The following is an 18,725-nucleotide window of genomic DNA, read 5'->3' on the forward strand; positions in this document are numbered from 1 at the left end:
TGTCTGTCTGTCTGTCTGTCTGTCTGTCTGTCTGTCTGTCTGTCTGTCTGTCTGTCTGTCTGTCTGTCTGTCTGTCTGTCTGTCTGTCTGTCTGTCTGTCTGTCTGTCTGTCTGTCTGTCTGTCTGTCTGTCTGTCTGTCTGTCTGTCTGCTTGCCTGTCTGCCTGTGAAGTGTGCGTTTGGAGAGGAGGGGGATGCAGTTGCCATGGCAATGGGGCTGTGTATTCAGGAGTGCAGGCAGAGCTGCGATTGGAGGAACCAGGCGAAGCGGGCGGGCGAAATGTTGGAGCAAAACTGACAGCCAGCATTGCCCCCCTTCACTTCCACTCCGTAGATCAGGATAGTGATAGAGAAGCTTGGCTCTCATCAAGGCTTCCAACCATCCTCTATCTATCGCTTCCAATTGCTTCCGCTCCAAAAAGCACTCGACTAAAGGTCCAGCTGAAACCCTCCACCTCAGATCATGACCACTACCATCTGCACCCGCTTCACTGAGGAATTCCAGATGTTTGAGGAACTGGGCAAGTAAGTTCCACAAGACATTATTCTTTTTTTTTTACTTATACAAAGGTGTATTGGCATTGCATTTGAGGCCTGTGTGACAATGAAAGATTACCTCTTTGTTCAGTTTGAGTCAGAGGCATTTGTTCACAGCAAGTGAGGGAGTATTGATTAAATATTTGGTGGCAGAACTGAATAACATGACTCTTCTAAAGAAATCCCTTTATGGTAGGAGACCGGAAAGGTGTTTTAGCTGAGGAAATATAACTTCAATGAGAGAAGGGAAGAGTAAAGAGAATGAACAGGTGGGATCAGGTGAGAATGAACAGGTGGGAATGAACAGGTGGGATCAGGTGAGAATGAACAGGTGAGAATGAACAGGTGAGAATGAACAGGTGAGAATGAACAGGTGGGATCAGGTGAGAATGAACAGGTGGGAATGAACAGGTGGGATCAGGTGAGAATGAACAGGTGGGAATGAACAGGTGGGATCAGGTGAGAATGATCAGGTGGGAATGAACAGGTGGGATCAGGTGAGAATGAACAGGTGGGAATGAACAGGTGGGATCAGGTGAGAATGAACAGGTGGGAATGAACAGGTGGGAATGCCAACTTATTTCTGACATTTCTCGTCTGTTAATTATTTCAGGAGTCTTGAGTCACATAGCATTTTCCTAAATGGAGTGCATTTTGAGAGAGTAGTATCATCACTTAGAAGACATAACTGAACTGCCGTAAGTGGCTACCTCTTCACACAGGAAGCTGGAGGATGTCTCTCAATGTCATATTGGACCCTAGGTCGAGACAGAGATTCAGCCTGGTGGAATAAAGCGAGAAGACTCGACTTTAATATTGGATATCGGTGCTCGGTGGTTCACATTTAATCCTCTAGGTGGTAACACACATACACACACATACACAAAACACGCACATACATTCACACAAAACACACACATGCCTGCCCACACAAAACACACACTGTCCTTCTTTTCCAATATCTTCTGGTAACTTGTCAGCTCAATTATTTTGATTGTCTGACAGTTATCAAAGATTTCACACCAGGTAAAATAATACTGAATGGTTCTCCACCAATCTACATAGATGGAAAAGAGGACATATTGAATTAGCTTACTATATATACATTCTGTTTATATATAATATGCAATTTAGTAGACGCTTTTATGTGTGGATGCATTTTATGTCACGCGTGGATGCATTTTAAGTATGGGTGGTCCTGGGAATCAAACCTGCTACACTGGCATTACAAGCACAACGCTCTACAAACTGAGCAACAAAGGACCAAAATACCTGTTTATTGTTAGTTCACAATTTGAAAAAAGTCCTCAGGGGTCTAGGAGTTTAACATTTTAAAGTATGTTGGATTGAAATGCTTGATGGTGCTTCATCGAACCCCTTGTTTATAGCATTATGCTGTATCTGGTTGTATGCAGTATGTTGTGTAGGCAGAGGAACCTGGCTGTATAGTATGTATGCAGAGGAACCTGGCTGTATAGTATGTATGCAGAGGAACCTGGCTGTATGCATATGTAGTGTATGCAGAGGAACCTGGCTGTATGCATATGTAGTGTATGCAGAGGAACCTGGCTGTATAGTATGTATGCTGAGGAACCTGGCTGTATAGTATGTATGCTGAGGAACCTGGCTGTATGCATATGTAGTGTGTGCAGAGGAACCTGGCTGTATAGTATGTATGCAGAGGAACCTGGCTGTATAGTATGTATGCAGAGGAACCAGGCTGTATAGTATGTATGCTGAGGAACCAGGCTGTATAGTATGTATGCTGAGGAACCAGGCTGTATAGTATGTATGCAGAGGAACCTGGCTGTATAGTATGTATGCAGAGGAACCTGGCTGTATAGTATGTATGCAGAGGAACCTGGCTGTATGCAGTATGTAGTGTATGCAGAGGAACCTGGCTGTATAGTATGTATGCAGAGGAACTTGGCTATATAGTATGTATGCAGAGGAACCTGGCTGTATGCAGTATGTAGTGTATGCAGAGGAACCTGGCTGTATGCATATGTAGTGTATGCAGAGGAACCTGGCTGTATAGTTTGCAGGCAGAGGAACCTGGCTGTATGCATATGTAGTGTAGGCAGAGGAACCTGGCTGTATAGTATGTATGCAGAGGAACCTGGCTGTATGCATATGTAGTGTATGCAGAGGAACCTGGATGTATAGTATGTATGCAGAGGAACCTGGCTGTATGCATATGTAGTGTATGCTGAGGAACCTGGCTGTATGCATATGTAGTGTATGCAGAGGAACCTGGCTGTATAGTATGTATGCAGAGGAACCTGGCTGTATGCATATGTAGTGTATGCAGAGGAACCTGGCTGTATAGTATGTATGCAGAGGAACCTGGCTGTATAGTATGTATGCAGAGGAACCTGGCTGTATAGTATGTATGCAGAGGAACCTGGCTGTATAGTATGTATGCTGAGGAACCTGGCTGTATAGTATGTATGCAGAGGAACCTGGCTGTATAGTATGTATGCTGAGGAACCTGGCTGTATAGTATGTATGCTGAGGAACCTGGCTGTATAGTATGTATGCAGAGGAACCTGGCTGTATGCATATGTAGTGTATGCAGAGGAACCTGGCTGTATAGTATGTATGCAGAGGAACCTGGATGTATAGTATTTAGGCAGAGGAACCTGGCTGAATGCAGTATGTATGCTGAGGAACCTGGCTGAATGCAGTATGTATGCTGAGGAACCTGGCTGAATGCAGTATGTATGCTGAGGAACCTGGCTGAATGCAGTATGTATGCTGAGGAACCTGGCTGAATGCAGTATGTAGGCAGAGGAACCTGGCTGAATGCTGTATGTATGCAGAGGAACCTGGCTGAATGCAGTACGTATGCAGAGGAACCTGGCTGAATGCAGTATGTATGCTGAGGAACCTGGCTGAATGCAGTATGTATGCTGAGGAACCTGGCTGAATGCAGTATGTATGCTGAGGAACCTGGCTGAATGCAGTATGTATGCTGAGGAACCTGGCTGAATGCAGTATGTATGCTGAGGAACCTGGCTGAATGCAGTATGTATGCTGAGGAACCTGGCTGAATGCAGTATGTATGCAGAGGAACCTGGCTGAATGCAGTATGTATGCAGAGGAACCTGGCTGAATGCAGTATGTATGCTGAGGAACCTGGCTGTATAGTATGTATGCTGAGGAACCTGGCTGTATAGTATGTATGCAGAGGAACCTGGCTGTATGCATATGTAGTGTATGCAGAGGAACCTGGCTGTATAGTATGTATGCAGAGGAACCTGGATGTATAGTATTTAGGCAGAGGAACCTGGCTGAATGTAGTATGTATGCTGAGGAACCTGGCTGAATGCAGTATGTATGCTGAGGAACCTGGCTGTATAGTATGTATGCTGAGGAACCTGGCTGAATGCAGTATGTAGGCAGAGGAACCTGGCTGAATGCAGTATGTATGCTGAGGAACCTGGCTGAATGCTGTATGTATGCAGAGGAACCTGGCTGAATGCAGTATGTATGCTGAGGAACCTGGCTGAATGCAGTATGTATGCTGAGGAACCTGGCTGAATGCAGTATGTATGCTGAGGAACCTGGCTGAATGCAGTATGTATGCTGAGGAACCTGGCTGAATGCAGTATGTATGCAGAGGAACCTGGCTGAATGCAGTATGTATGCTGAGAAACACATAATGCTCAACCATCTGAGAGTTGTGACACATCTAGAGTAAGGGTATCCAGAACCCCACTGTCCCCCACCCTCACAGCTTTTCTCTCTCTCTCACACACACACACACACACACACACACACACACACACACACACACACACACACACACACACACACACACACACACACACACACACACACACACACACACACACACACACACACACACACACACACACACACACACACACACACACACACACACACACACACACACACACACACACACACACACACACACACACACACCATGCAGCCAAAACCGCTTACATAATTTAATGTTGGGGATGGCAATCCAATAGTTTGACATGGACACATTTCATAATGTCATATTTTTTTGAATGCTTTTCTCCCACAGTTGACGGTTGTACTGAGCTCACAACATGTCTGATGAATGCCCAGAGCTGACATTTAGGATCAGAACAGAGATCTGTTAAGACAGTGACAATAATTATTAAGGCACTGGCAGATTATAAGAATCTTTTCAACCACGGCCTTTGTCTTTTTTCACTGATGAGTACTGACAGTAGCACTGAGGAGATACATGATGCACGATGATACAGTGACCAGGGAGAAGCCCAATCTGAACCCATTATGCAGCACACAATCAAGTTCATGTGTCATTTCAATTACTCACAAGTAATTCCTAGCGCAATAACTCAACTGTTGAATGAAAGAGGCGGCAGGCTTGGTTTGGAACAGAAGCTTGGGCTGACCTCTGACCTCATGTCTCTGTGTTTAGTTTGAAATATGGTGTTCAGGCATCAAATCAAATCAAATCGCATTGATCACATACACATATTTAGCAGATGTTATTGTGGGTGTAGCAAAATGCTTGTGTTCCAAGCTCCAACAGTGCAGCAGTAGCTAACAATTCACAACAATACACACAAATCTAAAACAAAGAAAATGGAATTAAGAAATATATCAATATTTGGACGAGCAATGTCCGAGTGGCATTGACTAAAATACAGTAGAATAGAATACAGTATATATGACATGAGTAAAGCCATATGTAAAATTATTAAAGCTGTAGACACACACTAAATAGTTTTCATCTGTATTTTTTGTAGCTGTTTACATACCACCACAGTCAGAGGCTGGCACTAAGACAGCATTGAATGAGCTGTATTCCGCCATAAGCAAACAAGAAAACGCTCACCCAGAGGTGGCGCTCCTAGAAGCAGGGGACTTTTATGCAGGGAAACTTAAATCCGTTTTTACCAAATTTCTTTCAGCATGTTAAATGTGCAACCAGAGGGAAAAAATATCTGCACCACCTTTACTCCACACACAGATACGCAAACAAAGCTCTCTTTCGCCCTCCATTTGGCAAATCTGCCCATAATTCTATCCTCCTGATTCCTGCTTACAGGCAAACATTTAAGCAGGAAGCAACAGTGACGAGATCAATAAAAAAGTGGTCAGATGAAGCAGATGCTAAGCTACAGGACTGTTTTGCTAGCACAGACTGGAATATGTTCCTAAACTACGGGACTGTTTTGCTAGCACAGACTGGAATATGTTCTGGGATTCCTCCGATGACATTGAGGAGTACACCACATCAGTCATCTGCTTCATCATAAGTGCATCGATGACGTCGTCCCCACAGTAACCGTGCTTACATACCCCAACCAGAAGCCATGGATTACAGGCAACATCCGCACTTAACTAAAGGCTAGAGCTGCCGCTTTCAAGGAGCGGGACACTAACCCGGCAGCTTATAAGAAATCCTGCTTTGCCCTCCTACGAAATCCCGCTTTGCCCTCTCTTAGGAGACTGAAAAGATTTGGCATGGGTCCCCAGATACTCAAAACGTTCTACAGCTTCACCATCGAGAGCCTGCCTGGTATGGCAACTGCTCGACCTCCGACCGTAAGGCACTACCGAGGTTAATGTGAACGGCCCAGTACATCACTGGGGCCAAGCTCCCTGCCATTCAGGACCTCTATACCATGCGGTGTCAGAGGAAGGCCCTAAAAATGGTCAAAGACTCCAGCCACCCTAGTCATAGATTGTTCTCTCTGCTACCGCAGGGCAAGCAGTACCGGAGCGCTAAGTCTAGGTCCAAGAGGCTTCTAAGACAGCTTCTACGCCCAAGCCATAAGACTCCTGAACCACTAATCAAATGGCTACCCAGACTATTTGTATTGCCCCCCCTCTTTTACACTGCTGCTATTCTATGTTGTTATCATCTATACTTAGCCACTTTAATAACTCTACTCACATATACATATTACCTCAGCTAAACGGTGCCCCCGCAGATTGACTCTGTACCGGTACCCCCCTTTTTTCTCGCTATTGTTATTTTACTGCTGCTCTTTAATTACTTGTTATTTTTCTTTCTTATTCTTATCCATATATATATATTTTTAACTGCATTGTCGGTTAGATTTGATTTAGTGTTCCATTATTAAAGTGAGCAGTGAACAGACCGTGGCTCGAACAGGCCGTGGCTCAAACAGGCCGTGGCTCGAACAGACCGTGGCTCGAACAGACCGTGGCTCGAACAGGCCGTGGCTCGAACAGGCCGTGGCTCGAACAGACCGTGGCTCGAACAGACCGTGGCTCGAACAGTCCGTGGCTCGAACAGGCCGTGGCTCGAACAGGCCGTGGCTCGAACAGGCCGTGGCTCGAACAGGCCGTGGCTCGAACAGGCCGTGGCTCGAACAGGCCGTGGCTCGAGTGGTTGTTGTACTTGATGATCTTTTTGCACTTCATGTGACATCGGGTGCTGTTGGTGTCCTGGACGGCAGGCAGTTTGCCCCTGGTGATGCGTTGGGTATACCCGCACCACCCTCTGGAGAGCCTTGCGGTTGCTCCCGGTGCAGCTGACATACCAGGCGGTGATACAGCCCGACAGGATGCTCTCAATTGTGCATCTGTAAAGGTTTGTGAGGGTCTTAGTGGCCAAGCCGAATGTCTTCAGCCTCCTGAGGTTGAAGAGGCGCTGTTGCGCCTTCTTCACCACACTGTATGTGTGGGTGGACCATTTCAGATCGTCAGTGATCTGTATGCCTGCATGGCAATGTTCTCAATCACAAAGCCGAGTAAACTAGTCTCGGAAAACCCAGAACAAAAATATTGCATTATTGCATCAGATGCTTGATTAAACTCTGGGGGGAAACTCTGGGGGTTAGAAAATAATATTTTCTATCTAGACTAACACCATCTATACTAACCAGACTAGTGAAGTCTTCACCCCTCTGAACGTAATCTCTCAGCCAGTTTCAGGCAAGTCTTTGGGCCAAAAACCACCTTCTGAAGATGCGAGCACCTGTCCAGCGACGAAACAAAAATCTGCGTACCTGAACAAACTCCTCGTTAGTCAAGGCTTCCCACAGTCTGTCGACACACGCTACTGACATTTATGTGACGTGCATCTGTTCACAAGAGACTCGTGACCAATCTATCAAGAATCAGGAGCTGGTCTTTAAATATGTTTTACTGTACTACTCAGAAGTGTTTCATGCATAATTGCAAAACACCAGATCAGATATCAATCACAGTATTTTACACTTTTTCCTAAAAGATGCTCACTGTGCTATTGTTAGGGAATGGATTTAAGCTATTTATTTTTAAAAATAGACTGTCAACACTTGGTCAACACTTAGCTTGCAGTTTCATTTTGGTCATGAGATGAATGATGCATTAACCATTTTAGTACGAAAACATTACATTCAATTTTTGGAAATCAAAATGAATATTTACTATAACTATGCAGTTGAATATGTATTTTTGTCTCCTGCGCTTCCCAGGGGAGCGTTTTCAGTGGTGCGGCGGTGCCTGAAGGTCCTCTCAGGCCAAGAGTATGCTGCTAAGATCATCAACACCAAGAAGCTATCTGCCAGGGGTAAGTGACTCTCCCAACACCCCACTTTAAATATGTTTTAACAGTCTATATGGTGGAGACAGTAGAAGTAGGATCTATAGAACAAGCCTCCCCATTCAAGTCAATTATGACATAATGGGTGGATTCTAATTATTTGGTGCAGACAGTAGGGGTTTTGTTCATAAAGAGTGTTATTGTATTGTCTTTTGTGAATCCCTCGGTACTCCTCCAAATGTTTCTTTAAGTAGAGCAGTGATATTTCTTCCTCAGTGTTGCCAGGAACCCTTTGATGGTACTGACTGACCTGGAAAATGCTGCTGGATCACAGTTTTGAAATGAGGGTTTGAACTGACTGTTGTTGGTCACAGTTTGATTGGCACATTCATTTTTCAGTCATAAAGACTGGTTTAAAAAAATATTTATTTCACCTTTATTTAACCAGGTAGGCAAGTTCTCATTTACAACTGCGACCTGGCCAAGATAAAGCAAAGCAGTTCGACACATACAACAACACAGAGTTACACATGGAGTAAAACAAACATACAGTCAATAATACAGTAGAAACAAGTCTATATATACGATGTGAGCAAATGAGGTGAGATAACGGAGGTAAAGGCAAAAAAAAGGCCATGGTGGCAAAGTAAATACAATATAGCAAGTAAAACACTGGAATGGTAGATTTGCAGTGGAAGAATGTGCAAAGTAGAGATAGAAATAATAATAAATCTGTGAGCTGCTCTGACAGCTGGTGCTTAAAGCTAGTGGGGGAGATAAGTGTTTCCAGTTTCAGAGATTTTTGTAGTTCGTTCCAGTCATTGGCAGCAGAGAACTGGAAGGAGAGGCGGCCAAAGAAAGAATTGGTTTTGGGGGTGACCAGAGATGTACCTTCTGGAGCGCGTGCTACATGTGGGTGATGCTATGGTGACCAGCGAGCTGAGATAAGGGGGGACTTTACCTAGCAGGGTCTTGTAGATGACATGAAGCCAGTGGGTTATGGCGACGAGTATGAAGCGAGGGCGAGCCAACGAGAGCGTACAGGTCGCAATGGTGGATAGTATATGGAGCTTTGGTGACAAAACGGATGGCACTGTGATAGACTGCATCCAATTTGTTGAGTAGGGTATTGGAGGCTATTTTGTAAATGACATCGCCGAAGTCGAGGACTGGTAGGATGGTCAGTTTTACAAGGGTATGTTTGGCAGCATGAGTGAAGGATGCTTGTTGCGAAATAGGAAGTAAATTCTAGATTTAACTTTGGATTGGAGATGTTTGATGTGGGTCTGGAAGGAGAGTTTACAGTCTAACCAGACACCTAGGTATTTGTAGTTGTCCACGTATTCTAAGTCAGAGCCGTCCAGAGTAGTGATGTTGGACAGGCGGGCAGGTGCAGGCAGCGATCGGTTGAAGAGCATGCATTTAGTTTGACTTGTATTTAAGAGCAATTGGAGGCCACGGAAGGAGAGTTGTACGGCATTGAAGCTTGCCTGGAGGGTTGTTAACACAGTGTCCAAAGAATGGCCAGAAGTATACAGAATGGTGTCGTCTGCGTAGAGGTAGATCAGAGACTCACCAGCAGCAAGAGCGACATCATTGATGTATACACAGAAGAGTCGTTCCAAGAATTGAACCCTGTGGCACCCCTATAGAGACTGCCAGAGGTCCGGACAGCAGACCCTCTGATTTGACACACTGAACTCTATCAGAGAAGTAGTTGGTGAACCAGGCAAGGGAATCATTTGAGAAACCAAGGCTGTCGAGTCTGCCTTGGTCAGATCAATGAATACGGCTGCACAGTAATGTTTCTTATCGATGACTTTTAAGATATCGTTTAGGACCTTGAGCGTGGCTGAGGTGCACCCATGACCAGCTCTGAAACCAGATTGCATAGCAGAGAGGGTATGGTGAGATTCGAAATGGTCTGTAATCTGTTTGTTGACTTGGCTTTTGAAGACCTTAGAAAGGCAGGGTAGGATAGATATAGGTCTGTAGCAGTGTGGGTCAAGAGTGTCCCCCCCCCTTTGAAGAGGGGGATGACCGCAGCTGCTTTACAATCTTTGGGAATCTCAGACGACACGAAAGAGAGGTTAAACAGGCTAGTAATAGGGGTGGCAACAATTTCGGCAGATAATTTGGCGAATCGCATCTCTGCAGGTGGCGAATCGCATCTCTGCATGTCTGGCAGACATATCAGTGTGGATGACGGATCACCACCTCAAGCTGAACCTCGGCAAGACGGAGCTGCTCTTCCTCCCGGGGAAGGACTGCCCGTTCCATGATCTCGCCATCACGGTTGACAACTCCATTGTGTCCTCCTCCCAGAGCGCTAAGAACCTTGGCGTGATCCTGGACAACACCCTGTCGTTCTCAACCAACATCAAGGCGGTGGCCCGTTCCTGTAGGTTCATGCTCTACAACATCCGCAGAGTACGACCCTGCCTCACACAGGAAGCGGCGCAGGTCCTAATCCAGGCACTTGTCATCTCCCGTCTGGATTACTGCAACTCGCTGTTGGCTGGGCTCCCTGCCTGTGCCATTAAACCCCTTCAACTCATCCAGAACGCCGCAGCCCGTCTGGTGTTCAACCTTCCCAAGTTCTCTCACGTCACCCCGCTCCTCCGTTCTCTCCACTGGCTTCCAGTTGAAGCTCGCATCCGCTACAAGACCATGGTGCTTGCCTACGGAGCTGTGAGGGAACGGCACCTCAGTACCTCCAGGCTCTGATCAGGCCCTACACCCAAACAAGGGCACTGCGTTCATCCACCTCTGGCCTGCTCGCCTCCCTACCACTGAGGAAGTACAGCTCCCGCTCAGCCCAGTCAAAACTGTTCGCTGCTCTGGCCCCCAATGGTGGAACAAACTCCCTCACGACGCCAGGACAGCGGAGTCAATCACCACCTTCCGGAGACACCTGAAACCCCACCTCTTTAAGGAATACCTAGGATAGGATAAGTAATCCCTCTCACCCCCCCTTAAGATTTAGATGCACTATTGTAAAGTGACTGTTCCACTGGATGTCATAAGGTGAATGCACCAATTTGTAAGTCGCTCTGGATAAGAGCGTCTGCTAAATGACTTAAATGTAAATGTAAATGTAATTTTAGAAAGAAAGGCTCCAGATTGTCTAGCCTGGCTGATTTGTAGGGGTCCAGAATTTGCAGCTCTCTCAGAACATCAGCTGACTGTATTTGGTCCTTCTGTAGCTCAGTTGGTAGAGCATGGCGCTTCTAACGCCAGGGTAGTGGGTTCGATCCCCGGGACCACCCATACGTAGAATGTATGCACACATGACTGTAAGTCGCTTTGGATAAAAGCGTCTGCTAAATGGCATATATTATTATTATTATATTATTTGGGAGAAGGAGAAATGGGGAAGGCCTGGGCGAGTTGCTGTGGGGGGTGCAGTGCTGTTGACTGGGGTAGGGGTAGCCAGGTGGAAAGCATGGCCAGCCGTAGAAAAATGCTTATTGAAATTCTCAATTTTAGTGGATTTATCAGTGGTGACAGTGTTTCCTATCTTCAGTGCAGTGGGCAGCTGGGGGGAGGTGTTCTTATTCTCCATGGACTTTACATTGTCCCAGAACCTTTTTGAGTTAGTGTTGCAGGAAGCATATTTTGCTTGAAAAAGCTAGCCTTGGCTTTTCTAACTGCCTGTGTGTAATGGTTTCTAGCTTCCCTGAAAAGCTGCATATCACGGGGGCTGTTCAATGCTAATGCAGAAAGCCATAGGATGTTTTTGTGTTGGTTAGGGGCAGTCAGGTCTGGGGACAACCAAGGGATATATCTGTTCCTGGTTCTAAATTTCTTGAATGGGCATGCTTATTTAAGATGGTTAGGAAGGCATTTAAAAAATAAAAAAAACAGGCATCCTCTACTGACGGGATGAGATCAATATCCTTTCAGGATACCCCGGCCAGGTCGATTAGAAAGGCCTACTCGCTGAAGTGTTTCAGGGAGCGTTTGACAGTGATGAGTGGAGGTCGTTTGACAGCTGACCCATTACGGATGCATGCAATGAGGCAGTGATCGCTGAGATCTTGTTTGAAGACAGCAGAGATGTATTTAGAAGTTGGTTAGGATGATATCTACGAGGGTGCCCGTGTTTACGGCTTTGGGGAGGTACCTGGTAGGTTCATTGATAATTTGTGTGAGATTGAGGGCATCAAGTCTAGATTGTAGGATGGCTGGGGTGTTAAGCATGTCCCAGTTTAGGTCACCTAGCAGCATGAGCTCTGAAGATAGATGGGGGGGCAATCAGTTCACATATGGTGTCCAGAGCACAGCTGAGGGCAGAGGGTGGTCTATAGCAGGCGGCAATGGTGAGAGACTTGTTTTTAGAGAGGTGGATTTTTAAAAGTAGAAGTTCAAATTGTTTGGGTACAGACCTGGATAGTAGGACAGAACTCTGCAGGCTATCTTTGGAGTAGAAACCAAGACTATTACGGTTACAGAAGTCATCAAAAGAGAGCGCCTGGGGAATTGGAGTGGAGCTAGGCACTGCAGGGCCTGGATTCACCTCTACATCACCAGAGGAAAAGAGGAGGAGTAGGATAAGGGCACGGCTAAAAGCAATGAGAATTGGTCTTCTAGAACGTCTGGAACAGAGAGTAAAAGGAGGTTTCTGGGGGCGATAAAATAGCTTCAAGGTATAATGTACAGACAAAGGTATGGTAGGATGTGAATACAGTGGAGGTAAACCTAGGTATTGAGTGATGATGAGAGAGATATTGTCTGTAGAAACATCATTGAAACCAGGAGATGTCATCACATGTGTGGGTGGTGGAGCTAATAGGTTGGATAAGGTACAGTGAGCAGGACTAGAGGCTCTACAGTGAAATAAGCCAATAAACACTAACCAGAACAAGGCATATTGACATTAAGGAGAGGCATGGTTAGTCGAGTGATCAAAAGGGTCCAGTGATTAGTGTGGTTGGTTGGGGTCACGGCGATTCAGACAGCTAGCCGGGCCATCGGTAGCAAGCTAGCATAGGATGGAGGTCAGTTTTTAGCCACCTCGTGCGTTCCCGTCGGTAGGATTAGTGGGGTTCCGTGTGGTAGAGGGGATCAATCCAATTCGCAAACAAAAATTTGGATAGTAGCCGATAAGAGAGCTAACGATTAGCGGACCGCAGATGGGCGTTCAGGTAACGTCGCGACGGAGGAGCCAGCTGGATTACTCCCTCGGGCAGATAGCGTCGGTAGTCCAGTTGTGAAGGCCCGGTGGGGCTCCGTGTTGGCAGTAAAAATGGGTCCGGATAGGTGATTGTAGCCCAGGAGTGAATAATGGAACTCTTCAGCTGGCTAGCTCCGGAGTAATTGATGTTTGCTCCGGAATCGACATAAGCCGATAGTCACACGGATAGCAGCTAGCTAGCTGCGAGATCCAGGTATAAATGTCCAGAGCTTGCGGTTGAAATCAGGGGACACGGAGAGAAAAATAGGCCCGGTATGTTCCGGTCCGAGCCGCGCCGTACAAAACTGGCGATAGATTTTCGAGCTAAAGGATAGCTGATGACCACAAACCGTGGTTAGCTGAATACTACCGATTAGCCAGTAAAGAAGCTTACTAGCTTCTGGCTTGCTTCTGATTAGCTTCTGGTTAGCCTCAGGCTAGCTTCTGGCTAGCTTCTGGTTAGCTTCTATGGAGGATTACATATTTGAGGTAAATAATACATTCTTTTTTAAATAAATTGGTGAGGCGGGTTGCAGGAGAGTGTTTTGAAGACGAGTTTCTGGAAAATAAAAAATATATATAAAAAGGTATGCGAAGAAAGTTGTAAATATATATATATATGGGACACGACAAGACGAGGACAAAAGACATCTGACTGCTATGCCATCTTGGTGACACAATGCTATTATGATGATCTGCTAATTGAATTATAATCTTAACATTATATAAGGGGATGTAAACCAAGGTTTGTGATTAGATCCTTTGCTTGACAACAGGTTTGGAGTAAAATGCTTCTCCAGAGACATCAAACTGCAAGAGCCGTTACTGGTAAATTGAAATGAGACAAACAAGACGTCTTGAAGTAGCAGTGAGTCTTATTGAATAATAATATAATATTCAGTGGAGCTGAGGCGCCTTAATGTTTAATGAAAGGCTGACATACCAAGTCATTTTGAGGGACCACACACCAGCCAAAAGGTTTCCTCTCTTTTCACTTTTTGAAAATCGGATTTTCTGGTTCTGTTGAGAGATTAAAGACCTACTGTCTGGAGTGTGGGAGGAAGCAGAATGCCCTAAAAGTACAGTAGCAACTCACACCTCCTACACAATGTTCATGTGATATACTGTTCATCAACGTACGTATGTACTGTATCTTATGATATAAAACAGTATAAAAATCTCTATTTATCTTGTGACACTTAAAAAAACAAGCACATGCATTGCACACATGCACACATTCGTTCAAGTCAAAGGAATCCATCCTAGCTCAATCAAGACATATCATGTCTCCTTGAGATACACTGAATTGCTGTCACGCAGTTGACGTCTGTCTGATGTCTGTCTGTCTGACATCCACTTGCATTCATTCTGCGTCATGCTGGCTGAGCTGAATTGGCCTTCAGGGGCAGCAGCAGAAACACGTTGCCGTGAGTGAAAAGTAGCCTAGTGGTTAAGAGTGTTGGACCAGCAACCAAAAGGTCACTGGTTTGAATCCCTGAGCCTACTAGGTAAAAAGTCTGTTGATGAGTCATTTGAGCAAGGCACTTAACCCTAATTACTCCTGTAAGTCGCTCTCGATAAGAGTGTCTAGTAACATGTTGAAGTCTCTGCTACAGAGAGACTATCTAAGACTGAGTACAGGAACTATATTTTACGTAAATTACAAATGTACAGTGCCTTCGGAAAATATTCAGACCCCTTGACTTTTTCCACATTTTGTTACGTAACAGCCTTAATCTAAATTGTTTTTATTTTTTATTATCCCATAATGTCAAAGCGAAAACAAGTTTTTAGAAATTTTTGCAAATGTATTACAAGTAATAAATATAAATAACTTATTTACATAAGAATTGTGTCGAGGCACAGATCTGTGTAAGAGTACCAAAAAATGTCTCCAGTATTGAAGGTCCCCAGGAACAGTTGCCTCCATAACTCTTAAATGTAAGAAGTTTGGAACCACCAAGACACTTCCTAGAGCTGTTCTACCATAAAGGCCACTCTACCAATCAAGTGGCCAGGCGGAAGCCACTCCTCAGTAAATTAGACTGTAAAAGAGTGGAAGCCTTGGTCAACACTTAGCTTGCATTTTCATTTTGACCATGAAACGAATGATGCAATAACCATTTTAGGTGCAAAAACATAAAATTCTAGTAAAAGGAACATGACAGCCCGCTTGGAGTTTGCCAAAATACACCTAAAGACTCTCAGACTGTGTGAAACAAGATTCTCTGGACTGATGAAACCAATATTGAAGTCTGGAGGAAATCTGGGACCATCCCTACAGTGAAGCATGGTGGTGGCAGCATCATGCTGTGGGGATGTTTTTCAGTGGGAAACCGAGGAAAAGATCAACGGAGCGATCCTTGAAGAAAACCTGCTCCAGAGCGCTCAGGACCTCAGACTGGGGCGAAGGTTCACCTTCCAACAGGACAACGACCCTAAGCACACAGCAAAGACAACACAGGAGTGGCTTCGGGACAAGTCTCTGAATATCCTTGAGGGGTCCAGCCAGCTTGTAGCGTCATATCCAAGAAGACTAGAGACTGTAATCGCTGCAAAAGGTGCTTCAACAAAGTACTGAGTAAATGTGATATTTCAGTTTTTATTTTGTATAAATTCTGTTTTTGTTTTGTCATTATGGGGTATTGTGTGTAGATTGATGAGGGAAAAAACTATTTAATCAATGTTAGAATAAGGCTGTAACATAACAAAATGTGGAAAAAGTCAAGGGGTCTGAATACTTTCCGAATACACTGTACCTGATCTAACTGCCACCTATAGTCTTTTTTGTTGTGTTTTCTTTTTGTTGAATTTGACCCCCTTTTCTTCCCAATTTCGTGGTATCCAATTGTTAGTAGTTACTATCTTGTCTCATTGCGACAACGAAAGCGATGCATCATCCGAAACACAACCCAACCAAGCCGCACTGCTTCTTAACACAGCGCGCATCAAACCCGGAAGCCAGCCACACCAATGTGTCGGAGGAAACACCATGCACCTGGTGACCTGTTTAGCGTGCACTGCGCCCGGCCCGCCACAGGAGTCGCTAGTGCGCGATGAGACAAGGATATCCCTACCGGCCAAACACTCCCTAATCCGGACGACGCTAGGCCAATTGGGCATTGCCCCACGGACCTCCCGGTTGAGGCCGGCTGCGACAGAGCCTGGGCGCGAACCCAGAGTCACAGCTAGCACTGCGATGCAGTGCCCTAGACCACTGCCACACCCCATCTATAGTCTTTTGACCTGGAGTGCCAGGATTAGGGTTTATAATTCTAGTTGCACCATTAGCATTAGCATTAGCATTAGCATTACTGAGGGAAATCCATGCAGTGATAGATCTACTGTATATTATCAAGCTCCATACAGTGGGCCATAGCTGCTGGGCTGCTCAATCAATTCAAAGGCAGTGTTGGGTCAAGTACATTTGTGATTTGGGTCAATAATATAACTTTTACAAACACGTTACAGAGTGTGTAGGCGGTGGAGTGCAGGGAGTGTGACTCCTGATCTAACTAACAACATGTATCACAGAGCTGTATCACAGAGTAGTGCACCGGAGTAGCGCACCGGAGTAGTGCACCAGAGTAGTGCACCGGAGTAGTGCACCGGAGTAGTGCACCGGAGTAGTGCACCAGAGTAGTGCACCGGAGTAGTGCACCGGAGTAGTGCACCGGAGTAGTGCACCGGAGTAGTGCACCGGAGTAGTGCACCGGAGTAGTGCACCGGAGTAGTGCACCGGAGTAGTGCACCGGAGTAGTGCACCGGAGTAGTGCACCAGAGTAGTGCACCGGAGTCGGAGTAGTGCACCGGAGTAGTGCACCGGAGTAGTGCACCGGAGTAGTGCACCGGAGTAGTGCACCGGAGTAGTGCACCGGAGTAGTGCACCGGAGTAGTGCACCGGAGTAGTGCACCGGAGTAGTGCACCGGAGAAAGAGACAAAATATAAGCAGAGCATCAAATACTTCCTCTCCTCCCTCTCTCTGTCGGCCCAGTAAAGGCCCAATGCAGCCGTTTTTGTATATCAATATCAAATAATTGCTGGTTAACAATTAAAGAAATACCTTAGTAGCTATGTTTCCATCCAATTGGTGACAGATTTTCTTGTGAATATCCTAAAATCTGCATAAAGAACATCTGAATTCCCATTAGTGGTGTGTTTTCACCAAAATCATATAAAATCACATGCGCCGAGTCCAATAGGTATAAAATAACAATAATGAGGCTATATACAAGGGGTACTGGTACAGAGTCAATGTGCGGGGGTATATGTTAGTCGAGGCAATTTCTACATGTAGGTAGGGGTAAAGTGACTATGTATCGATAATAAACAGCGAGGAGCAGCAGGGGGGGTGTATCAATTGTTCAATTTATTAATTGTTCAGCAGTCTTATGGCTTGGGGGTAGAAACTGTTAAGGAGCATTTTGGCCCTAGACTTGGCGCTCCAGTACTGCTTGCCGTTCGGTAGCAGAGAGAACAGTCTATGACTTGGGTGGCTGGAGTCTTTGACAATGTCCCAGTGATGTACTGGGCCATACGCACTACCCTCTGTAGTGTCTTACGGTCAGATGCCGAGCAGTTACCATACCAGGTGGGGTTGCAACCAGTCAGGATGCTCTCGTTGGTGCAGCTGTAGAACTTTTTGAGGATCTGGGGACCCATGTCAAATCTTTCCAGTCTCCTGAGTGGGAAAAGGTGTTGTCGTGCCCTCTTAACAACTGTCTTGGTGTGCTTGAACCATGATAGTTCGTTGGTGATGTAGACACCAAGGAACTTGAAACTCTTGACCCACTACAGCCCTGTTGTTGTTAATGGGGGCGTGTTCGGCCCTCCTTTTCCTGTAGTCCACGATAATCTCTTTTGTCTTGCTCATGTTGAGGAAGAGGTTGTTGTCCTAGCACCACACTGCCAGGTCTCTGACCTCCTCCCTATCTCATCGTTGTCGGTGATCAGGCCTACCACCGTTGTGTCGTCAGCAAACTTAATGATGGTCTTGGAGTCGTGCTTGGCCACGCAGTTGTGGGTAAACAGGGAGTACAGGAGGGGACTAAGCACGCACCCCTGAGGGGGTCCCCGTGTTGAGGATCAGAGTGGCAGAGTGTTGTTGCATACCCTTGGACTAGTTGCGGATAAAAGTCAGTGCGTGATGACGTAGTGCACACAAAATGTACTTTTTCGCTGAAGATTTCATTTACCTAATAAAGGTACGTAGTGTTTCCATAGCATTTTCAACTCTCAAGAGAGAGTTTTGTCACAAAAACTGTTCCATTAAATAAGAACTGTGCCTACTCTGGTTTTGGCACGTACGCTCTAGCCAACAGCTCACAGGTACATTGTGCATAGGTTTGTCAATAGGATGAGATTATTATGGATAAGAGTGAGAACATTTTTATTTTTCAAATGGTATTCAAGCATCGATCACAAGAATAAGACCCTCCATATTTATTGAAAAGCAGCACCAAGATCACTGTGCACTTTCACCAC

At 45.5% G+C, this 18,725-nt stretch overlaps 1 protein-coding gene across 6 annotated transcripts in view; it reads left to right on the top strand.

The window, feature by feature from the left end:
- Window positions 1-326: 326 nt before the first annotated feature.
- Window positions 327-18,725, top strand: part of camk2a (calcium/calmodulin-dependent protein kinase II alpha) — a 111,726-nt gene continuing 93,327 nt past the window's right edge. For all 6 annotated transcript variants that reach the window (XM_046316751.1, XM_046316753.1, XM_046316752.1 and 3 more), the window contains exons 1-2: window positions 327-524; window positions 7,997-8,091. In XM_046316751.1, the coding sequence (XP_046172707.1) occupies window positions 463-524; window positions 7,997-8,091 (157 nt within the window). In that variant the 5' untranslated portion in view covers window positions 327-462. The remainder of the gene's footprint in view (window positions 525-7,996; window positions 8,092-18,725) is intronic.

The sequence above is a fragment of the Oncorhynchus gorbuscha genome, linkage group LG20 (genome assembly GCF_021184085.1).
Source record: "Oncorhynchus gorbuscha isolate QuinsamMale2020 ecotype Even-year linkage group LG20, OgorEven_v1.0, whole genome shotgun sequence".
In the NCBI taxonomy this organism is placed as follows: Eukaryota; Metazoa; Chordata; class Actinopteri; order Salmoniformes; family Salmonidae; genus Oncorhynchus; species Oncorhynchus gorbuscha.